This window comes from Sebastes umbrosus, chromosome 5, assembly GCF_015220745.1.
Source record: "Sebastes umbrosus isolate fSebUmb1 chromosome 5, fSebUmb1.pri, whole genome shotgun sequence".
NCBI lineage: Eukaryota > Metazoa > Chordata > Actinopteri > Perciformes > Sebastidae > Sebastes > Sebastes umbrosus.
The window spans coordinates 10,838,969-10,864,006 of record NC_051273.1 but is presented as its reverse complement, the minus strand read 5'-3'; the positions used below and the strand labels follow the sequence as shown (position 1 = coordinate 10,864,006).

General features: G+C 39.8%; 1 protein-coding gene across 6 annotated transcripts in view; it reads left to right on the top strand.

The window, feature by feature from the left end:
• The first annotated feature begins 4,276 nt into the window (after positions 1 to 4,276).
• The window catches only part of atp11b (ATPase phospholipid transporting 11B (putative)), a 59,509-nt gene continuing 38,747 nt past the window's right edge, over positions 4,277 to 25,038 (top strand). For 3 of the 6 annotated variants that reach the window (XR_005206979.1, XR_005206980.1, XM_037770160.1), the window contains exons 1-11: positions 4,277 to 4,706; positions 13,908 to 14,024; positions 15,919 to 16,008; positions 17,803 to 17,883; positions 18,321 to 18,428; positions 19,742 to 19,870; positions 21,503 to 21,606; positions 22,888 to 22,935; positions 23,293 to 23,357; positions 23,747 to 23,828; positions 23,919 to 24,069. Coding sequence is in view for 4 of the 6 variants with exons in the window: in XM_037770160.1 (XP_037626088.1) it covers positions 4,680 to 4,706; positions 13,908 to 14,024; positions 15,919 to 16,008; positions 17,803 to 17,883; positions 18,321 to 18,428; positions 19,742 to 19,870; positions 21,503 to 21,606; positions 22,888 to 22,935; positions 23,293 to 23,357; positions 23,747 to 23,828; positions 23,919 to 24,069 (1,002 nt within the window). In the remaining 2 variants the exon portion in view is untranslated. The remainder of the gene's footprint in view (positions 4,707 to 13,907; positions 14,025 to 15,918; positions 16,009 to 17,802; positions 17,884 to 18,320; positions 18,429 to 19,741; positions 19,871 to 21,502; positions 21,607 to 22,887; positions 22,936 to 23,292; positions 23,358 to 23,746; positions 23,829 to 23,918; positions 24,070 to 25,038) is intronic. The other 3 variants (XM_037770158.1, XM_037770161.1, XM_037770159.1) reach the window with 2 other exon arrangements.

Here is a 25,038-nt window from a genome sequence, read left to right as displayed (position 1 = left end):
ATACAAACCTAGCACACAGGCCACGGATGCAGGATTTCCACCCTTATCTATGCAGTATGGTGAATAATATCAACCTGTTGGGCTACGGCGTTTAATATGAAAAGCACTTGTAGGATTGCCGTATAACGGAAATTAAATTCAATACAGAGCTGGGAAGGCCGCCAGACATTATCTGGTACCTCGCCATCCATCTCCATGACAGACATCAAGGGCATTATGGATCACTGGCCAACAGTCTACTGTCTGAGGCACAGAGATGTTAAGCATTAAGCATGCAGCATTTCATTCAGCAGCGACTGAGCAGGACCACAATACATGATCTGACTTATGCTTTGTGATGAAGCCTATAACTAAATTATGATTGTAAGACATAAACAATAGGGACAAACAAGAGTATGGCTCACGGGATGTTGAATATTTGAGTATTTTACATTAAAGGAACAGTGTGTAACATTTAGAGGGATCTATTGGCAGAAATGAAATATAATATTAATAAATGTATTTTTCTTCAGTGTATAATCACCTGAAAATAGTTAATTGTTGTGTTTTTGTTACCTTAGAATGAGCCCGTTATATCTACAAATGGAGCGGGTCCTTTTCACGGAGCTGGCTGCCATGTTTCTACCGTAGCCCAGAACAGACAAACCAAACACTAGCTCTAAATAGGGCCATTTGCATTTTCATGTTTTTGCATTGGCCACCATAGTTCTCCTACACGCTTGGCATATGGAAGAAGTTTAAGTTGGTTCCAATCTGCAATCGCACTGCTAGATGCCGCCAGATCCTACACACTGCACCTTTAAACTCCAAACAGAGGGATTAAGTTGATGTTTCTTTCTGACAAGAGAATGTCTTGGTCTGGTTCAAACAAAACATCACTACTTTTAGTTGCCTTGTAACCTTGTAATTCTTGGAGATTACTTCTGAGTTAGCAGGGTTATCAGTCCCCGAAGAAGTTAACATTTAGAGATGTGAGGCTTTCATCTCTAAACAACATGCACGTCCCCGCCAACCTCTCACATCAAAGACTAGCATACTGTATCCAATCCAGCTGTTAGGTAGGAGCTCCCAGATGTTGCTGCTGCTGCAGTGACGTTATGTAAAACAGTGAAACCTAGAGATTACCCCGACAGTCACATGGGTAGGACCGCTGGGCTCACATATAAACAGACAGATAGCGGATTACCCACAGGATTTGCAGAGTAAAGCTGTCTTTTTAAGATGACATTTCTGCTTTTGCTGGATATACAGCAGAAAAACACAAAAAGGCACGTGACACTGGCCTATTGTATGTGATAGATGAGTGGGACTTGAACCCAGGATGTTGTGGCACACTCAGTGCCTCGCTCTGCTGACTCACAGAGTGGCCTAAAGAGCTCCTAATCCTGGAGATAAATGTGTGTTGGTGGTTTAGCTTCACTGCTTTTGCCCTTTTTTCTTTAAAAACTTCTTTTACGATGGAGAGGCCAGTAGGAAGGGGTTTCGTGTGGTGGCGAGTTGAGTCACACAAGCACCTTAAGGAACAAACGTGAGTGTTGGTAAACGATGCAAAAACATGCAAATACATTTGTATGTTTCACTTCGTCATTCTGCTGGCCAGAAAGAGAGAGAAGCACTTTACTGTTTCACTCAAATACAGCACATTGAATCAATTTAGAAAGCGCACTGTATAGCCAAACCTTCCATATATTGATTTAGATATTTAAAAGTCTAAGCATTTCCCATCCTCCCTGTGTGGCATCATTTATTGTCTATACGTTATTGACTGATTGGGATGTACTGCAGCCTCCGAGGAGGGAAGGGACAAGGATGGATTCATCACTGGGAGAGAGACACTAAGAGAGACACTAATGCAAGGATGACCTCACTTTACGTGAGATGCTTTACAAGAGAAATCCTGGGACAACAGGGGGACTGGATGGCATCGCTGAGAGGTTTAGAAGAAAGTTATAAAAGGCAAATGCATACTTTAGCCACTAAAAGACTTCCTTTGTAGAAGTTCCATTTTATTTCTAGTTCTATGTTTCATTCATTCAAAGCCTATCGCTCCTTTATGGAGCAAAGGCCGTTGACCACAGTCCGCCAAAGTCTTTTGTCCTTGGCTTTCCTCTCCAGTTGTTTCCATGTCAGCCCGCTCTGTTTGATGTCCGTGTCAAGGTCCCTGCGCCAAGTGTTCTTGGGCCGCCCTCTCCTTCTTTTGCCTTGTGGGTTCTATCTAAGGGCCTGCCTCTAGTTCTATGTGGTTATGTTGATAATTTTTCATTCTGAAAAGGAGTCACACGATCAAGGAAAAATGAGAGGACTTGAATGTGCAAGGGGGCATAAGTTAATGTGAAAAGGCCGAGTTTTTCAGCTTAGGACTTGCTGCAGGAGATGAGAAACAAATTCCCCTCTGGATTAAGATATCTAAAACACATTTAGAGTAAGCAAATCCACTTTCAGTCTCTCCACTCTGTTGGCTTTATGTCAAAGAGTATAAAAGTGCCTAGTAAGCAATCTAGATATGACTCAGAGCCCTGCATTATCACTATTTGGTGTATAGGCCACAGCAGTAACAATTTGCAATGCAATAAACACTGCAATTCAATAGCGACACTACAATATATACAGTACATTTACAGTATATGTGGTGTATGCTGAGGGCCATTCAGCACAGTATGAAGAAGACAACAACAACACTTGAACTCATGTCTCATGTGCTCCACAATTATTACTCATCTTAATTTTTTTTTTTTTAACTGATTGTAAGTTTTTTAGGGGTGTAAGAAAATATTGAGTATCACAATAATGAAAATGAAATGTCAAAATGGCACATCCTATTCATGGCCCCTTTGATTTAGTAGTACATATTTCCATATTACAAAACAAAATTGCAATTAAATTACCACAAACCAATTGCTATACAGTGCACCATTTAGTAATTCAGCCTAGTTCTTAGTTTACACGCCTTTATTGTACATAGCAGAACTATCTATCTATCTATCTATCTATCTATCTGTGTGTAGTGTAGTCTTGATCTGTCGAACGAAGGAGGACAAATGATGCAATGAAAATATTACGAAAAAGACCAAGATGTTCCAGTGCAAGTGAAATGTTTGTGTCTGCAGGCATAAATACTTTTCAAACTGTATTAAGAAATCTCATGTACAAATTTATATGCCCGCTTAATCACTCTGAGAATGACATAATCTTGCGGTTGTCTAACATCAGATTTAGCACAACACAGTACCAATCACAGCTGGTATAGTTCTTTACATGTAAGGTATTGATGTATGTATATATATATTTTTAATATTTATATTTTTAATATCTTTTAATCATGACTTTTTATAGTGCTCCCTGTATTGTAATGTATTATATGTAATGTATTGTTGTTGTTTTTTTCTTTTTTCTTATCTGAACATTGAGTCTGCAATAAAGTTTGAATATCTATCTATCTATCTATCTATCTATCTATCTATCTATCTATCTATCTATCCATCCATCCATCCATCCATCCATCCATCCATCCATCCATCCATCCATCCACCCTTCCACCCATCCATCCACCCACCCACCCATCCATCCATCCATCCATCTATCCATCCACCCTTCCACCCATCCAACCACCCATCCATCCACCCACCCACCCACCCATCCATCCATCCGCCCACTCATCTATCCATCCATCCATCCATCCATCCACCCTTCCACCCATCCATCCATCCATCCATCCACCCACACACCTATCCATCCATCCACCCACCAATCCACCCTTCCACCCATCCATCCATCGACCCACCCACCTATCCATCCATCCATTCATCCATCCATCCACCCATCGACCCACCCACCCATCCACCTATCCACCCATCCATCCATTCATCCATCCACCCACCCATCCATTTAGCCACCCACCCATCCATCCATTCATCCACCCACCCAACCATCCACCCATCCATCCATTATTTGTTTATTTGTTTTGCACAATTTAAGACTATACAACATAACAAAAAAAATAAATGAATAATATACAGTGCAGGAAAAGGCAAAAAAAACCTACTGTGCTTATCTGAAGCCTCCACCTAGAGACAAAATGAATATAAAGAAATAATATGACTACATAATAGTGATAACAAAACAATTAGGACAAGATAAATATATAATAACAACAATAACAATACAGTAAATATATAAAAAAAGATAAGTGTGCGTGTATGGTTAGTGTTTGTGAGGAGGATATTGATTTAAATATCTATATCTATCTATCCATCCATCCATCCATCCATCCATCAGTGAGTGCAGACAGGCAGAGGGGGCGTTGAGAGGCCGCTAGAGAGCAGCCAGTGTCTGCTGCTCACTCAGAGCTGTGTGTGTTTCTGGCTGGCTGAGAGGAAACTGATCGTGGCACACAGAGAGAGCAGAGATGTAGAGAGAGTAGCTCTCTGGGACTCCTCCGTTGTGGCACAGCCGTCTGTCACTTTTTACCAGAGGATCATTTTATCCGACATTTACCTGCGGAATATGGGAAGGACCGGCTTTCTTTCTTCGCACAGCTCCACACTGCACGGACGTGTCGCGTAATGCGGCCGAGAAGAGCTGCCTTTCTGGGGGGAGATCTTTATGTTTTCGGGACGGTTTTGTTGGGAGTAATTGGCTAGTTGCTAGCTGCTGGGCTAGTGCTGGCTATTTTGTTAAGGATGCTACGGTGGATACGACAACAGCTGGTAAACATTAACTCTCCTACCTTTCTCATTAGCTCACAGCAAGACACAGAAAGATGTATAAACTTTTATTTTTGATAACATTGTGAAACCTAACGTTAGCCAGTTAGCTGAAACATAGTTGTTTGTGTATCGCAGTCAGGTGGAGGTGTAGCTAGGTAACATTAGCTCACTGTGGGCTAGTAAGATAGTTAAAACATAAACAACAAACACACCCAGGTTGAGTTTAAACTGGAGTTGTGAGTTCATTTGAAGTTTGCTTTCTTTTTTAACCACATATGTCTCTTTTTTAATGTTATAAAAACATCACCAGCTAGGTGGCTAACTGTGTAAACTCTGGTAAAGTTAGCTAACTCCACTTCATCAACCTTTAACTCTTAACTTCTGCTACCACACACCTCTCTTAACTCATAGCGACTTGTTTATTTGTGTTTGAGAGAGACAACAAACTCACTTTAACAGCTGGTTAGATATTAGTCTCAACACACCAGCATTAATAACTTACAGTATGTTAAGCCTCTCTTATTTTAACATGTTTTTATGGTTAATTTCTTAGTATAAATCTGTATGCACTGGCTAAAATTAAACTCTGAATGATTAGATGTGCTTAGAGATCCTGCTGTATTTGCTGTAATCACCTGTTGTTTGCCTACAAACATGGCTGTGAGGTGACGCCTTGAATAGGCAAAGGTAGCAAACAAGTAGAGCAGTTAAACGACAATACTGGTCAATGTCAAGCAAATGAGTCCTGTCAGTTTTTCTCAGTGGCTTTGGCTCATTTTCTGAAACAGTTTTAACAGTCTCTAAATGCAATTGTCACAACTGTTTCATGAGACATCACAACTCTGTTGCATGTTTGCAAAAGGTAGTAACTCACCCAAAACATTTAATTCATGCTTCAAAACCTAGTTATTGTGTCAAGTTGTTTTGTCATTGTGTGAGCTGTACTGGTCCAAATTTTTTTTTTTTTTTTTTTTATTTGCACATATATAAAACTGCACAAAATCCAGTCAATGAAAAAAAGCAAAACCAAGAAATGGAGAGGTCAAGAAGCCACAGGCTTATACAAAGGACCCCACCCACCCCAACCCCAAGAGAATAAAACAACAATAACAAAAAAGGAAGAAAGATCTAAACTAACATAATTTTTAAAAATACAACAAAAGTTAAACAACAGCAAGAAGTACACTAAATGTGCAGAAAAACTAACCAAACAGTGGAAAACAATCCAATAAAAACAATGAAATACATACAAAAAACAGTCTTAACAGTCTCTTATATGCAATTGTCACAACTGTTTCATGAGACATCACAACTCTTATTGCATGTTTGCAAAAGGTATAGTAACTCACCCAAAAGATTTAATTCATGCTTCAAAACCTAGTCATTGTGTCAGTAAATTGGCCACCAAAATGAAAAGTGGTTTTGTCATCGTGTGAGTCGTACTGGTCAAAATGTTGAGATGTTTTCAGTTAACCCTGGAAATGTTTCTTATATACAAATCTCTGTTTTATTCTATTATTGACACTGACTACTTACTTTAATATACCAGAATGTCAGTTTTGTCTAGCTGAATGATATCGTGTATCGCATGTAGGGCTGCACGATTATGGCCAAAATGATAATCACGATTATTTTGATCAATATTGATATCGTGATTATTCATTGATTTTTAGCGACAACATATTTTATTGCACTTTCACATCAAAATAAACACTGTTTTCACTTCCATGCTGTGCTGCATCTCTGTTGATGTACAAATTAGGATTTGCACGATGTTGATTTGATATGCTGCAGCGTTTTCTATGAGCAGAATCTGCATTTTAAACGTCAATATCGCAGGCGATCAAGTTCATTTAATTGTGGGAAGCCAAACTTGTGACCATGATTAATATTCAATTAATTGTGCAGCCCTAATCACATGGAGCTTTTTAGATTCCCATTTCAACAGTAGGTCAAAGTTTGCTGGGAAAAGTCAATACTGTACAATACTGTAGTACATGGGAACAGGATATGTACAGGTGTATACAGTAAATGTATTTGTGTGGCAATGTGATCCATGTATTATAAATAGAAAATTCACCTTTGAGCTTTCATGTAAAGTCATATACAGTGAACAGACGATTTGCCACAAAATGAAATCCATGCCAAAAAAGCAAACCTTGCACCAACAAAACAACCTGTGGTTTCAGTAAAAATCAACTAATTGTATCTCCTCACAGTACATAACACAGTGTCATAGATATATATGGAACATAGCTGTATGACAGATTTTGATAATTGAATTGATCATTTTGTGTGTGATGGCTCAAACGATGAAAGAATGTTAAGAAGTTGTGAAGATTATGACAGTTTCACTGAGAATCAATCTCATTAGTTTTGATCAGCAAGACGTGCAGGTGGTTATTGTGCAAACTGTAGACAATTGTACTTACTATTTTGCATGTGTGCCAAAACACGTGCAATTTGATTGAATGAATGAATGAGAGATTCAAATCTGTTGTGAACAACAAACTAATTGTTCAGACATCGTACATATACTAAGTTTGGAGTTATGCTGGAGGAATGGATGATTTGTGTTTCAATCATGCTGCAATGGCGCATATATGATAGGATTTTTGTGGTAATTTGTGTTTGCCAAAGTTTGGATAAGACCCTGCAATGACATACAGTGTAAATGAATGTCGTGTGACTGGTAGTTAAGGGTGTGTGAGCACGTGAGGGGGGCATGCCCATGGATGAGTGTATGTTATGAGATTAGTCACACATTGGTCAAATAGTCACCACAGCCAGTGAGTTTAATCAATGTTAAGGTGTTTCTTAGCTCCCATGTCCTAGTCCCTGAGTTGGGAATGAGTTTTGCTCAGCTGTAGGGTTGTCAATCTGTACAAAAAGTTTTCCTTCCGCTTTTAGAGGTTAATTTTGGCCTTTCTTTGAAAGAGCACCACAGAGAGTTAGACTCCAAAGATGGTAGCCTCCTCCTAATTTGAAATAGCTTCGTTCATTTGACCCATCCCATATAACTGACCAGTTAATTAAAAGTGTAATTAAAATGCAACTGGCCTAATGAAAAAGTTTGTCGGGGGGGCATTTGTCTGACCTTTTAAATCAACTGGAAGGTACTGCAGTGATGTTTATTCCCTCACATATTCCTTATCAGTTCCTTCACTGTTCCTTAACCTGAACGGAGGAGGAGAACGTGGGAGAGTCCAAATCGGCAGTGTGACAGGCTTTTAGTGTCAGTCTTCTTCCGCCAGCAGCGCTGACATCATGCTAGTAATGGAATTTACATCATAAAAGACCCAGGCCTTCTATAATTACAGTTCAAGCAACTGGGAAAACCCATTGACATCCTGTTCTGCAAGATTGCTCTCTAGTATTTCCTATGGTAAACGGTAAATGGACTTGCATTTATATAGTGCCTTTCTAGTCTTCCGACCACTCAAAGCGCTTTACACTACATGTCAGCATTCACCCATTCACACACACATTGAGGGATGCACCAATACCGGATCGGATGTCGGGCCGATATTGACTCGAATAGCTGAATCGGGTATCGGTGACGATGGAGCCAATCTATTCAATTAAATTCTATGTTTATGTACAGTATACATTTTATACTGAAATTTTAATTCCTGTTTAAGTTTTGACCAATTTGTTGCTCTATTAAAAACGGTATACATTTCTATTGTAATTCCTGTTTATTTTGAAGATTTTTTACCAAGTTGTTGTTGCACAATTTATTATTTTGATAATAAATAGCAATTCAGTAAATGTATACCGTGTTCAAGAATGATCCCAGTCACTTCCACACAGCTTAAAAACACTGGTATCGGATCGGTACTCTGTATCGGCCGATACCCAAATCCCAGGTATCCCTATAGGGAAACAGAAAGAGTTGGCTGGGTGCATCCCTACATTAATAAACTGATGGCAGAGGCTGCCATGCAAGGTACCAACCTGCCCATCAGGATCTAATCTAAATACACTTACACCGATGGCACAGCCTTCGGGAGCTCAGAGGTAGAGTGACCCCCAGAAATATATATATATATATATTTATTATTGCTGACCATTTCCCAAAGCATATACAAATTTTACATTGATCTCCCAGGCAGCACATCTTGGTCCATGCCCACATGGTATAAAAGGCATCTCACATGTTCAGGACATCTGAGATGTGTATTTTAATGCAAGAATCATCCTTTTCATAACTTTAGTGATACATTATTAGTGTTGTGTTTTGAGTTTGATTTCCCAAAGGCATACTTCACTAATCTAAAACTTCTGAGCAGCAAGGCGTGATACGGATATAGGATTTTGGATATTACTTTAATGCACTAAGGAGAGATGAGTTCTTCAGTATTGTCATTGCTTGGTAAAGAAGTGGCTATCTTCATGATTGTAATTTTGAAAAACAAAACAAAACTAGAGGTTATAAAATGATCACTTCCTTGCCTTAATCAGGTTTCAGTCTCTGCAAGGTTTTTATGCCAAAGTGAAAAGAAACTATAGCCGTGTGATGATGTAAGAAGTGTAATTGGATAAATGTCAGTTGGTATTTATAACATTACATATACTATGCATCCAACAGAACACTTTTACAGTCTCATTCAGGATCATTTTCAGACATTGCTGCAGCAAGCAACCCCTAATAATCCACTATAATAAAGCAGAAAAAAACATTTGATAGTTAACTAGCCCATGCCACCCTTGATAGAATTGTTAAGTTCCGTATCATCTGTAGCTCTGCTTCAGGCTACTCATTTCGTGCCTCATGTCGTTAGATATCTTTTTGGCATGCCTGTAGTCATGTTCGCTGTTGTCATCAGTAATACAGTCAAAGGCAGCACCTACCGCATCTGACTACACACAGTCTAATGCTCTCTCTCTCTTACTCTTTGTGTTGCAGCTCTCCCTCTCTTTACCACTTGTTCTTGATAGATAATAGTCTCTATATTGTAAGGGGTCTTTGGCTGAAAACAAATTAAGAACCTCTGCTTTATGTGTCTTCCTCTCTCCCTCTTTCCATTTCTGATTAGTCTGTGATACGACTCAGTGCGTTGGCTTGGTTGTGATGCATTAGTCTGTTGCCCCGGCAATTGTTCAGGGCACTGATTTCCCCCAAGGCACTGTGGGACTTGTAGGCTGTATGCAGGGAGTAATTACCTGTTGGCCTACACATTGATGGGGGCAAGAGAGTCAGGGGATGAAATAAAAAGTCTGGTTTCAGCTGCGCAGAATTTTTACAAGAAAGCCACGTTGAAATAGTTGCTATACTGCCAGAAAAAAAATTAGAATTAGGCTTTTTATTTTCTTTAAAGTTATGGCAAATTTGACTCCTATTTGACTACTTGCAGATCTCTTTGTGTGGATTCTTCAGCTTGCATTTGGAAATCATATCTGCATCAGACATGAGCCAGTTGGATCACTTTAACTACGCATATCTTTGCTCATGATGATAGAGACCAGAGATAACGTAGCAGAGGTGACACTAGCCAATAGAAACATTTTGTCATATCAGCCAACTCTGGTCTTGGTCTTGTTCTGTAGATGTATAATACACTTTGAATGACCCTGGATGTAAACAGTCTTCAGTATGTCCACTTTCTAGTTCAACAAGATGAACCAGAAACTCTTTAAAGAGTTGGATCTTTTCAGTGTGAAGTGCCATTATAAGCATGGACAACAGTTACTACATTAAAGCTGCATATCTGATTGATGTGGTGTCTCCTACTCCTCAGACTGTCTGAAAAACTGGGTGGAGAAAAGGAATGAGAAATGTTCCCCTCCAACAACCACCATCAGGGTTCTTACAGTAATAACCATGTAAATGTGTTTAAGTAATATGTTTACCCTCCATCTGTGGGGATGAAATAGCTTGTTGATCAACACCAGTGACTCAACAATTACTTTGTAAGATGTGGGGATAATGTCTGGCTTACAAAACTCGCTTCCTGGCCTGTCAGCGTCTGCAATTACTGGTTTCATAGGTTGCTTTAAAATACTGTGTTACTTAATGTCTGTTTAAATGTAAGCAGTGTTAACAAACAGTGGTAATATTGCACATGTTTCTGATTCCTACAGTAAACTCTGGTTGTAGAGAGCTAAACTATGAATTAGGGCTGTCAGTCGATTAAAATATTTAATCACGATTAATCTCTTGATTGTCCATTATTAATCAGGATTAATGGCAAATTAATAGCAGTGTGCTGACTTCACTATGACTTGCCCCAAACTGCATGTGATTATCATAAAGTGGGCATGTCTGTAGAGGGGAGACTCGTGGGTACCCATAGAACCCATTTTCATTCACATATCTTGAGGTCAGAGGTCAAGGGACCCCTTTGAATATGGCCATGCCAGTTTTTCCTCACCAAAATTTAGTGCAAGTTCGGAGCGTTATTTAACCTCCTTCGCAACAAGCTAGTATGACATGGTCAGTACAAATGGATTCCTTAGATTTTCCAGTTTAATATGATACCAATATCTTCACTCTACGTAGCTTTAAAAGTGAGCTCGCTACGACCTCCGAAAGATCAATTGCATTAATGCATTAAAGAAGTTAGTGGCGTTAAAACAAATTTGCATTAAGGGGTTTATTATTGCATTAACTGTGACAGCTCTACTATGAATACAGTACTGTATATGTGCAGCTATACAGTAAGATTGTGATGCAGGATGTTGCTTTAAAGGTTTTGTTTTTTTTCATGGTTAAGCATACATGCTCAGTTGACCTTCCCCCTAAAATATTCAAGAGTTGTGTTCAAAGACTGATACAAATAGAAGTAAAGTGTCATACTTCAAGCTGATAAAACTTTTTTCACAAATATTTACGTTACTTGTATCTCCCCATAACTTTTGATTAGATGTTTGGGATTTTTTAGGCTACTGTTTAACCAAATACAGCAGAATCTTTCAATATCTGGTTTGTTAGACCTGTTTTTATTGAAGAATAGCACCGCTAATGAAGCTAACAGCTACAATATCAGTAAGAGGAAGAGACGAGACTTTCTTGCTATTGCTATTTTGATAAATACTTCTTTGACCCCAGTATTAGTGTTAGGTGTGGTGCATTTATTTAATAAACAATACAAAAGCAGCAGCAGATGGAGAGCCTAAGAGAGTGAAATAGAAAGGCAGTAATAGTTAACATGTGTCCCTGACTGAACAGAGGTGAATCTGTGTGGGAGTGAGTGACGTGGCCCGGATACATTCCACCGTGTGTGCGTGTGTGTGTGTGTTGCACTTACGTCATAGAACATTTGCAAATGATTGTAAGCACTTGCTTGCTTTAACCTTCTTAGAATAGCAGTTGGGTCGAGTGTGACACAGAAGGACAGTACCGGAAAGTTATGTGAGAGCTAAGTAAGACGGCGAAGTGAAAAATGCATCTCTTTTTTTTGGGTCTGCAGATGACTGGATGAAAAATGACCAACATTATAATATTAATAACCTCTCTGATATTAACCAGTGCTTAAGATATTACATTTTTTTGCATTTTTGACATTCAGAAATGTTCCTTAACTATGCTGATACAACCACATCTGATTTAAATTTTAAAAATATTCGAGTGTTTTCATTGAATTCACGGTAAGTGTTGTTCCTCTTAATGCCACCTTCCAGCTAAACAACCACAGCTCATCACCCAAATGTTGCTTAATTTCTGTGGTTATGGGTAAAACAGTGTGACAAGGCTGGTGACTAAACTGTGATGAACGTTGTGCTGATTTGTGCCCTTTTTGTGTAGTTTGGTATACTTTTACTCTTTTTAATGTACACATATTAAATGTTTTGGAGCAGGGCTTCTTCTTCGTTCTGGTTTGAATTCAGTGATGGGCCTAAAAAGTTGTTGAATTCAATATCCAGAGCATTAATATAGCAGCAAACTATTTGCTATGTAAAGATATAGAGGAGTAATGTCTACCTGAGCAGTAAACAGACTGTGTGTGTTGTAATCAGAGCTTCTCCTCGATTTGTTGTCATCGCCGGGCCGGCCGCGCGTGCTTTTAATGCATGTTGCATGTGAGCGTGCCCCACTGGCTAGCTCACGGCCGCCACTCTGCACTGCTCTCATACAGCGTTTACATCTGATGAAGACATCCCAGTCGACGGCGTTGTCGTGGAAACGTAGTACCCATCCTCTAGTTCCCCCCTCAGGTTAACACTGTTAGCTCTGTCAACACTTTTGCATTGTTTGCACTGTTTAGCTGCTGCATGCCGCGGCACGCCGTCGCCATGTTGAGAGCCGCTGAGAGGCAATAGAAATGCTCTCAATTTCGTATTTAGCACCTTTAAGCTTTAAACTTGTGAAAAAAAGACTAAAAATCATTTTCCAAAGCTCAAGTTAAGATATTCAACCTGCTGTTTTGTCAAACCCGTCCATCCATCCGTTGTCTGTAACCGCTTATCCTATTCAGGGTTGCGGGGGGGGGCTGGAACTGATCCCTGCTGACATTAGGTGAAGGCAGGGTACACCCTGGACAGGTCGCCAGACTATCACAGGGCTGACACATAGAGACAGACAATCATTCACACTCACATTCACACCTACGGGCAATTTAGAGTCAACATTTAACCAAACCTGCAACTGTGGGAGGAAACCAGAGAACCCAGACAACTCAGAGAAAACCCACGCTAACACGAAAAGAACATGCAAACTCCACACAGAAGGGCCACAAGCCGGGTTTGAACCTCTTGCTGTGAGGCGACAATGCTAACCACTGCACCACTGTTGTTTTGTCAAACAACAACAATCCAAAAAATATTCACTTTACAATTATATAAAACTGAAAAAACATCAACATATTCCATTTTAAGAAGCCAATACCAGTAAATCTTTTGCATTTTTTGCCTGAAAAGTGATTCAAACTATTAATTGATAATCAAAAATAGTTGTTTCTGTCAATTGATTAATCTAATTGTTTCAGCTCTACACTAGTGTACATGAAAGGAGGTCAACATTTATCTTTGTCCGAAAATGCAGTAGCTTTGAACTACTTCTTAAAATAACTTTGACATAAACTGGAGTTGTTTAAATCAGCAAAGAAAAATGAAGTGAGATGCCTACAATGAATGTACTAAGAGAGTTGTTATGTAAGTAACCTGTTTTCCCTCCTTTTCCCACATTTTCCATTTGTCCCTTTTCCCTGCCCCACCCCCCCCTCTCCCCTCTCTCTTCTCATATATCCTCCCTTCCCTCAGGGCTTTGACCCCCCTCATCAGAGTGACACCAGGACGGTTTATGTAGCAAACCGTTTCCCCGAGCATGGTCACTACGTACCGCAACGCTTTGCTGACAACAGAATCATCTCCTCCAAGGTACCACATGTTGTTTAAGCCAGTATTGGAAATTTCCCCATGGTATTATCACTACAGGAGTTCATGCTAGTCAGTCAAAATGAGGCAATATGTCATTCTTTACTGCACTTGATATGGTTTGCTTAATTATCTACACAATTAAACAAGATAAAAATGTTATTCTTGAAAAAATTTTTAAGTCAGTTGATGTCCATAGTTAATCGCACATTTTTTAAGCTTTTCAAAATGTACACTAAAGGGAGATTTGGGTTTGGGAATGGGCAAATATGATTGCTTTATGCAAATGTATGTATATATTTATTATTGGAAATAAATTAACAATGAGAAATATTGTCCAGAAACCCTCACAGGTACTGCATTCAGCATAAAAAATATGCTCAAATCATAACATGGCAAACTGCAGCCCAACAGGCAACAACAGCTGTCAGTGTGTCAGTGTGCTGACTTGACTATGACTTGCCCCAAACTGCATGTGATTATCATAAAGTGGTCATGTCTGTAAAGGGGAGACCCGTGGGTACCCATAGAACCCATTTACATTCACATATCGTGAGGTCAGAGGTCAAGAACCCCTTTGAAAATGGCCATGACAGTTTTTACTCGCCAAAACTGAGCCCGCTACAACCTAAAAATTGCAAGTTGCGTTAATGCATTAAACTAATTTGCATTAACGTGTTATTATCGTGTTAACTTTGACAGCCCTAGCCCTAACTGCCACAATCAGGTTCTCAAATTCTGTGTCATCACCACAAAAGTACCATGTTGGGATTTTGCATCTTTAGCCAGAAGTGCAAAACAGATGAGTGATGGAAGCACTGACTATTTCTTTACGAAGGCATTTTTTTTTTTTAAAGATATGAACCATGCCCTTTTGCATGAGCCTGAGCAGTGGCAGCAACCATGGCTGAAGGAAAAGTGTTATAAACAAATAAACTGATTTTTGGCAGCTTGACCAGCGTTAAAAAAAATATTTAGAGCTCTGGCGTGGTGGGAGAGAGATAACGGCTGAAGCACGATTTGTTGATAACAGGATCAACTCAGACAAAAAAGCTTTGTGTTGGTGAGGGGATTAGTAGGTTAGTTGGAGGATTGACTGGACAAAAGGATAATAATCCAAAGAGGCTGACTGTCATTGATCCGGCAGTTGATTAAATGATTGACAGTAGGGTTAAGTCACCCGGATCAGAATTAAATTGATTTTAAGTTGTGCATTTTTAAGAGACAGAAACAGCTCAAATAAGAACGAGGTTATTCTTGGTGGAGCTGTGCACCAATGTGATGAACTTCACCTTAGTAAGATGAAAGCAGGTCGTTAAAAAGCTATGCAGAAAGAAAAAAAAATCCTTTCTTCCATCAGCTGTTCTATCTAGAACATGCACAGGAAGTGATGAATTAAAACAACAACAGTCTCTTAAACAGCAGTCGTCTGGAGAACGTGGTATTGGGTGTACTCCTTTCCGCTTACCAGAAGACTTCTAGATCAGAATCACAATTTACTGATGCCATGTTACATACTCGTTTTATTTGGAGCTACCAATGTGCAGTGTTGACAGAGGCAGCAAGTATGAAAAAATGTGAAAATACATTGTCTGAAGAGAAGACCTAAAATGATTTCTTCAGTACTTAAGTTATTTATCGTCAATATTTTTGTCAGCCATGCAGTGACAGGATTAGTACGGCAATATGACAAGCATGGTTTTTATGTCTGATTTACTAAACTTAATATACTTCAACAAATAATTACCTGCCTTGTATATTTGTATCTATTTCCCGTCTAGCATTCATGAGGGTTTAAAAGAGTCTCAAATATGTCCTTTTGAAACCCACAGATACTCTGCTTAAATAGCCTTTTCTTAGTCTTTGTTCTAATGTTGCTTTTTTCTTTCTCTTTCAGTACACAGTTTGGAATTTTGTCCCCAAGAATCTGTTTGAGCAGTTCAGAAGGATAGCCAACTTCTATTTTCTCATTATCTTCCTTGTACAGGTAATAACACTCACAAATGCAGCAACACACACAATTCTTTCTTGCAGGTGCATGTTTGCTTCTCAGATGGTGACGAGACAAGTGCGACCCCAGTTCTCCTGCCGTAAATACAAATGTATGTGTCTGTGTGAGAAAGTGAGTGACTCATCGACTTCTAGGGACCAGTAGCGAAAGACAGGTCTGCCTCTGTATTAAAACATTACACTTACCCATTAAGTAATGTGTGTGTCTTTACAGCCATCCCTAGGCATGAAGGCGTTAGGCCTTCACTATGCATCAGTCAGCATGTGCTGAAGTAGGATTTGGCTTTCAAATTTTCAGCCTTCTCCTGATTTATTTGGGTCTGTGTAGTGAAGCCAGAGCAATCGACCTGACTCTGTCTAAAAAGGCTCTCTTTTCACCCACTCAACTTGTCAGTGAAGCTGAAGTCAGCTTAGTCTCAAATCACTGAGTGGAGGGCCTCTTTTCATCCTGACATTGTGAACATGATGTTTTCTTAGATGGTCAATTTGACCGTTTTTAGATGGCTTTCGATGGTTTCCTAGATACCTGTTGTGAACTGTCTTGGACACATTATAGTTTATGTAAATTCTTAGAGTTTCTTAGAGTTTAATGTTTGTTGCATATAATGTTAATACAAGTGATTTTTTTAAACTTTGCCACGTTTCCAGAAGAGATTTTTACTTGTCTATAGTTACTAATAGGGCTGTCAATCGATTCAAATATTTAATCACGATTAATCGCAAATTAATCACATATTTTTTATCTGACTTGTGGGTACCCAGAGAACCCATTTTCATTCACATCTTCACTCTAGCTTGAAAACTGAGCCTGCTACAACCTCCAAAAGATCAATTGCATTAATGAATTTGCTTCAACACGTTATTGTCGCGTTAACTTTGACAGCCCTAGTTACTAAACAATTTATGTGGATCCTAGAGCCTATGAATGTGAATTAATAAATACATTTTGGCTCATAGCCTCTGTCAACTACAAGGAAGTAGATGCAGTTCTAGCCAGTAACTATACTCTTGTTGCAATGTTAAGCAACAGAAGGTTAAAATGTAATCCAGTAAGTAATGACACAGTAACACTAAGAGGACATATCACTGTGCTTCTCTAAACTATGCCAAGCTTTTCTGCAAAACATGTTTTATATAGGTCTCTCTGGTGACCGAGTGGCCCCATATAACCACATACCATAGAACCACAAAGTCCCCAGTTCGAGTATATATCCGCCCCTCTGTCATTTCCTGTCTTTCTATACTACATCAATTGTCCAATAAAGGCAAAACAAAATGCCTAAAAATAATCACTGAAAATATGTTTGTGAATGAATGAACAGTAAAAAAGTACTTAAAGGTAAACTTTTGTTGTTGAAACATTTGCAAAGAAGGATGCTTTTGCTTTCATTTTTTAGATCACTGGAGTATTGGGGAAATATGTGTAAACCTCTGAGTGTGAAACTTTCTAATGAAATGGCTCTTCACTGATTTACGTGAGGTTATCCTGCTCCAGGATATGTTGCATTTGAAGCTTTCAATATCCTTTTTATATTGTGTGTGTCTGTGTGTGTCTGTGTGTGGTTTTGAACTGCCAGTTAACCTGTGAGGGAAGTCAAAGGGGTTTCCTGTTTGACACATCAGCCACTTCTCTCTGTTTTTCTAGTTTGCTTGTTTTATCTCTAACAGGGCACACCCAATTTAAGTCTCTGGTGTTTTTTTGTTTTTTTTTCTGTTTCACTTCTAACTTATTGAATCTCTGCAAAACCTGCCTCTGTATTTGTGTTTCCAGTTAATGATAGACACCCCAACTTCCCCAGTCACCAGCGGCCTGCCTCTTTTCTTTGTGATCACAGTAACTGCCATAAAACAGGTGAGAACACAAGCACATGATAGCTTCCTCTTTGTAGGGCTGAAAATGGGGAACTAACATACATGCAGTATCATTGAAGTCACATTAATTGTAGTTGACTTGAGATATTCAACTTGTGTCAACTTGGTTTAATATTCAGTTGGATTCAAATTGATTAAGAAAACTTGAACCATCTGTGTAAATTTCATCAATCACCATGTTAAATATATGAAAATGTGAAAAGGCTGTAGTTGATTCAGGATGCTTCATTTACTAACCAATAATGAACTTGGCTTTGATATAAAAAGATGTGTTTGGAATAACCTAAACACCTATTGGTCACTTCAGTTGATCAGTGACTAGTCGTGTCAGCACCGCGTCACCACTGTTGGATCAGTAATGCTATATTCCCGTCACTGGCTATACGTGATGGGTTATTGATCGAATTTCTTCATTAGGGCTACGAGGACTGGCTGAGACACAAGGCAGACAACGAGGTGAATGGAGCTCCAGTGTTTGTGGTTCGCAGTGGGAGTCTGGTCCAGACGAAATCCAAGAACATCAGGGTAAGATGGCAAAAATGACACCCTAAAGGAACTTTATTATACCAGTTATTCAAATTCAAAACTTTACTCTTTGTTTGAGAACAGGCCATTACTCTACCATAGCGAAGCATTGTGCTTGTTATTGGGAAAAACTTGTGCTTAATGGTGCTTTCACAAATCATAGTCTGTTTGGCTAGACCAAATCAGAGTGAAATTGATAGGCCCAGATGTCAAGCAAACATCGGACTTCTGTCCAGGTCAGTCTTCTCCCACTCATGTTAACCTGTCGTTTACCTGTGTCCATCTCAACAAATGCCAACACATTCGCTTGGAACCAAAACAACCGGTCCAATACCGCTTACGAGAGGTGGTCTCGGACCAGTTGTTTTGGTCCGCACCAGCGCACGATTACTGTGTCCCCAACCACCCAAACAAACTGTACCAGAGTTTGATTAAAACAAACTAAATGTTGGCTTGTGAAAGCACCCTAAAGGTACCTACAAATGGCTTTTTCGCACCTTATAGCCAACAGCCATAACTACCTCAAGCTTGGCTGTTAAATTCCTGCTGCTAGTGGTGTTTCTGTAGAGCTAGTCTGTATAGAAAGATAATATTACATGATGTTGTCAATGTAAAGGGAACTGTTTTATACATAAGGATTGAAAGAAACTTGGGCATTCATAATGTTCAACACAAATGCAATGATGATGTTCTGTGAATGATGCATTTGCTGCAATAACATAAGTCTCTAAAAATGCCACTGTTTATTTCATGTCCGTATTGGACTGGTTGCTATTATTTGTCTTAGCAGCCCGTCATTTTTCTGAAGACCACTGATGTACCATAGTACCCAATTATTGAGCTCTTTGCATACTTACAGCCCACAATTATCATGAACAAGTCTTGCTGTTACCTCTCCTGTCAGCAATGAGATGTCTGCTGCCTGGATATGCCTCTAACTCAGACAAGTGTCTGGAGCCAACGCAACACTATCTAAATGACGCGTGTTCTTTAGTCAGTAATCAGTAAATGAACCTTTCACGCTTGTCAGGCATACTTTATTTTGTTTATCCAGTCACAGCCAGGAGACTTGCTGCCAGGAGTGAGTTATTTTATTCGAAGTCCAACTAAAATTGCTTTTCTTTTGTCTGCTACAGCATACATGTCTACACTGTAAAACACTTGGTCTTCTTTGAGAAAAAGTTGACAAACTGTGTTTCCACTTTGGTTTTATACAAAAATGGGTTGAATTAACACAAAAAGTAAAACTAAAATTCAGACTAAGAATTGAATTCAACACCCTCGTCACCTTGTTTTTCCACCTGTCTGTCCAGGTGGGGGACATTGTTCGTGTGGCTAAAGATGAGACGTTCCCAGCTGACCTGGCGTTGCTGTCGTCAGATCGTGCAGATGGCACCTGTCACATCACCACAGCCAGCCTGGATGGAGAGACCAACCTTAAGGTCTGTTTGTGTGAGTGTGTTGGCTTTGGGAGTATATGTGAGAATATCTGTGGCTCCTCTCCTCTCCTCTCCTCTCCTCTCCTTTCTTCTCTTCTCTTCTCCTCTCCTCTCCTCTCCTCTCCTTCCAGAGGCTATGTTGCTTAATTGCCTCTCTAACGAGATGCTGCTGCTTCTATGACAGTTTATATATACAGCATGGTGAGTTTTTACTGTTGACCTAGAAATGTGTTTGTACAATCTTTGCACCTTTTGATATCTTTATAGATTGCTGTGGGCTGCTGCTGTTTGTATGCTGTACTGTATAGTACAGTGATACTGCAGTAGCACAACCATATCATTTCTCTTTTTTCTCATTGAGGAGTGCTTAAACACAGCTGGCCAAAACTGTATCTACCTTATTAATAAATCAGGTTAATCTGACCAACAAGTTTGGAAAAAGAGCTCAACTGTTTTCGGCAGTCAGAATATGTTGTGTGTTAAAGAAGGTCAGAGGGTTAGAAAGATAACAGTGATCCCAAATTGAGTCAACACTGAAAAGGCATTCATGGATGTTTTCCTTGATAGTAGGGGTGTAACGATACGTGTAATTGTATTGATGATGTATGTACAAGGTACAAGGTATGCCCTCTGACCCAAACAACTGACTATTCGCATGCACGGAACAGAAATTCTTGAGCGAAGGTTTTACCTGGGAAGTTTTGGCAGCGCACCAGTCGTTGTCTATCAGCTGTAGCAGCGCTGTTTAGCCTGGTTAGCAGGGTTAATCAAGCTCTATGGACGACGATTTGTGTCAAACTGTATGCTAACACTGTTAAACTGAAGTCGAGTATGTCTGTGGATACACTTCACAACATTTAATTACGACGACATCGCCCGAATGTGTCGATTTATGGAGTGAAACAAAAAAAAAGACTGGACGGCGAGTCCGTTCCCCCACAGCGTTCAGACAGCCTCCCACTGCAGATTCAGACCGTGCCAAAGTAACTAATGATAGTGTTTATCGCTGCATATGATGTATGAACGAGCACAAGCTACAGATCAGGTCAGAGTCTTATCATGGAGCATTTCAGAATCAGGAATACTTTATTGATCCCAGGGGGAAGTTATTTTCTACAATTTCTTTTTTCCCTATTTTATCTAAAACGTACCGAACCGTGACCCCAAAACTAAGGTACATACTGAACCATGAAGTGTACCATACACCCCTACTTGATAGTAGTGAAGGTAACAGTGTCACCTCGTCGAGGCTGACGATCATATCTTGATGAAACCCAATGGGTTTGATGCATCTCATCACTGCACTGTGGCTCTTCTATGTGTTACTTAAACATTCAGTGATTTTTCCACTTGTGGATTTGCTTAAACAGGTGAACATTTTTATCTCACATTCACCGTAGTCTGACTTTCTCCCTCCTTTGTATGGTCACCAGGATAACAGTTAAGGTGCAGCCTCCTTCCCTGCAGTGTAGCTGGAACTGACCGAACCAGTTGTTTTATAAATACAAAGTTTTTTGTTCTAACTTTAGATCTATTTGTTCACACCGTCTTTTGTTTGAAAACCTTTGCCCAATTTTAAACAATGCTCCTCTTCATCAGTATTTAACTATATTTGTGTGTTTCGTATGTTTGTAGACTCACTTCTCTGTGGCGGAGACAGCAGTGTGTCAGTCGGTGTCCCAGCTGGAGGCTCTGCAGGCTGTGGTGGAGTGTCAACAACCGGAAGCTGACCTGTACAGGTAATCTGCACCTGTGTGTACACTAGGGCTGTCCTGAATATCCTTTTCTTGGGCTCCAGAGCTTCAGTAGTAATCAATGAACAAATATCCGAATAGTTGAATATTTGGGTCCAGCTCTAGTGTAAACACACCTTCGGGATGGGGACGCAAAAAGCGTGAAGTCCCTGTTAAACACATATTAGAACATTAGAAATGAATATGAAATGAAAGATTCTGCCTTTCAAATCTTCATTTCATGTTTATCATTTATTATTTTTAGTCAACCTTTTTCTTTTTAATTGTATAACTGTAACACTGTAAGTATAGATGATTCTTCCCTGAAGACCCCTGGAACTCCCCAGATCCCACTTTAATAGCCATATGATTAATACGTAATAGAAATGCTCTGTCGGAGATGTGTTATTAAATGGATGATGGGGTGAGATGGCTTCATCACCTCTTCAACAACCCCTCTTCCTCTTGTCTGTCTCAGCTGGCTACTTTTGGATCGATCAGTTTATTTTTAGATCAGGCAGCTTGTTTCGGTGGCAGTTTTCTCCCTTCCCCCCATCTCTTGGTCACTTACTCTCTCTCTTAACACTCGCTGCGTTTAAATGCGCTCAACTAACCCAACTATTGTCAGCTTTATGCTGTAATCTCATTTCTTCCACCTCATAGTAATGGTTTCCTTAATCCGGTTAAGGGATTAAGATAAACCTCATTAGTATGCTGCTGGAGGAACCTGATTGTATACACTTTACTAGGTTTCTTATGGAGTTTCTAGTTGTGTGCATGTGCGTAACAGACACTTCAGATAGGGAAAGTATCGCTGTGGTGGCAGTACAGCAGGATGAAAGGGAAGATCTGTACTTGTTATAATGCTTCCAACTGAAGCTGAAATTGACAGGTCTACTGTATATATATCAGTTTCCCCTGCTGAACAGTAGGTTTTTTGTTAACATTTAGACACATTCTCACAGTTAAAGAGAAGCTCTTCACACTAGAGCCTATTCTCTAAGTGCTCTGTTAGTCCAAGTACTCTAAAGAAAACCTGTACAGACTGCAGAGGCATCAATCTAATACATTTGAAATATGTCAGAGGATTGGGGAGAAATAGGATTATTGACCAGCTGCATATAAACATAGCTTTTACAGTAATCACGTTATTGACGTGCATGTAAAAGCCTTTCTCAGATTTCCTGCATTTCCATGATTTCTTCCACTAGCCTGGTTTCCAGTGTGCATGTGAACTTTACTGTCTCTCTCACACCACTCAACTAAAATGCCGTTGGTGTTTTCCAGGTTTGTCGGTCGCATTACGGTGACTCAGCACGAAGAGGAGATAGTCAGGTGAGACCATATTTATGTGTGCAAGACAAGCTAAAGACTGCTAAACAGCCATCACCAATAAGATGGGCATCCAATAAGAGGTTTTTTAGCAGAGGGTTAAAAAATGTAATGCAAAATTACTAACCACTGGTCTAAAGAGATAAAGCTGTCTCAGGTATGTAATCAGCAGTGGGCTGATAAATGTGTGCAAAATGAAAATGATTAATTGCATACACATAAGATTTAGGGGCCTCATAGACTGTTGTTGAGTATTTTGAGTTTATATCAAGGTCCTACTGTGTCTTGTTTTTGCCAAAATCATATAGCCACATCCGTCTTTCCCTGTATTTATGTTGTTTTTGTTTGCTTTTATGTCAGACCGCTGGGTCCAGAGAGTTTGCTGCTGCGAGGAGCCAGGTTGAAAAATACCAAAGAGATTTTTGGTGAGTCAATACAGTAAGAATCAAAAGGAAAAACCTCCACCTGAGAGGGAAGCAGCTAGGGGGATAAATTATTTCGTTCAGTGGGAAGTTTCCAGCTGAATTGAGAGAGAAGGACAAAATGTAGCTGCTCGAGAACAGGTTGAAATGCCTCCAGTAGATATTGAAAGCACGACGCAGCCACGACCCAGCTGTTACACAAACAAACCAACCTCAGTTGACATTATGGGTAGGGCATAGTTTGGCTTGGAGAACAATGATCTATCATGGACACATGGATAATTTTGGTGTCTTATGTTCTCATGACTTTGTGCACAAGTCGTTCAGTAGTCTAATGGTCTAATATCCCATTATAATAAGGTATAACACTATAACCAACTGTGCTGTTGCAGGTGTGGCAGTTTACACAGGGATGGAGTCCAAGATGGCCCTCAACTATAAGTGCAAGTCCCAGAAACGCTCTGCAGTAGAGAAGTAAGCACTTTCTGTTGTCTCCCAGAGTAAGCAAAATATAGCTGTTTTAGGATGTGGTTAATTCAACATTAAACTATCTTCCCGTGTCAGGTCCATGAATACCTTCCTACTCATCTACCTGGGCATCTTGCTGTTTGAGGCCGTCCTCAGCACCATCTTGAAGTATGCCTGGCAGGCTGAAAACAAATGGGACGAGCCTTTCTACAACCAAAAGACTGAACAGGAGAGAAACAGCAGTCCGGTAAGTCTTCTTCGCATTAAGCATCAGAAGAATGCACTCTTATTGATTTTCCTTTTGTAAGCAGCGCAGGCTATCAGGCCCAGAGATAAGATGAAGTGAGATTTTAGTCGAAATTCCACTTCTGTCTCTTTCTTTTTTCTCCACTTTAGTCTCTACGCCAAATACTAATGGGTTTTTTCTCTCTATTGCCAATATAAGTTAATAGAGAGAGTTGGTGAAGGTATAAAGATTAGCCCATGCTTGAATCCACATGAGCACACATACACACACACACAGCCCTAAAAGGGTGCTGGTAGGGCAGTTTTAGTGTCTCTAGATTTTGTGACAAGGCTTAAGAGAGGAAGTGCTTTTCATGGGGCCAGTCTGTCGGCCTATCAGCCAACCTGCCAACACTAATCAGTCAGAGAGAACATCAGCCTCTATTGAGACAGAGAGGGGAAAAAAATCACAGTCCAGTACACTCACTTCCCTTCCCCCTGGAGACAGAGAGAAGAATACCAGCAACAAATTCCCTTGCTGTGTTTTCACAGTTAGTATAACAGGTGCTTCAGCTATCTCCTCTCACCAGGGAATCTATTGGTCCCTTGAACAGTCTCAGGCCTAAAGATTTCAATAACCAAAACCAAAAAGGATAACAACCCCCAAAAAATACTTAACATTATTCCATCACAGCTACAGTATTTTTTGTTGTGTGTCCTGCCGGCTCCTAGAGATCAGAAACATGCAAATTTTGTTAGTTTGATTTCTTTATTAGCAGCCATAGCAGCGTGTGGCTGGTATTGTTTTCACCTTGTGAGTCTGTGTGTGCGTGTCATCATGGCAAAATGTTGTCCTGGAGACACCTACTGTAGCCGGAACTGCCATAAAGGTGGTACTTTGCCAGGTGTTTATATGTCTGTGGACAGATTTTGTCAACACGATAGCGTCACAACCGTGTAAGATGCAGTCGCAAAACCATACAGGTGTGTA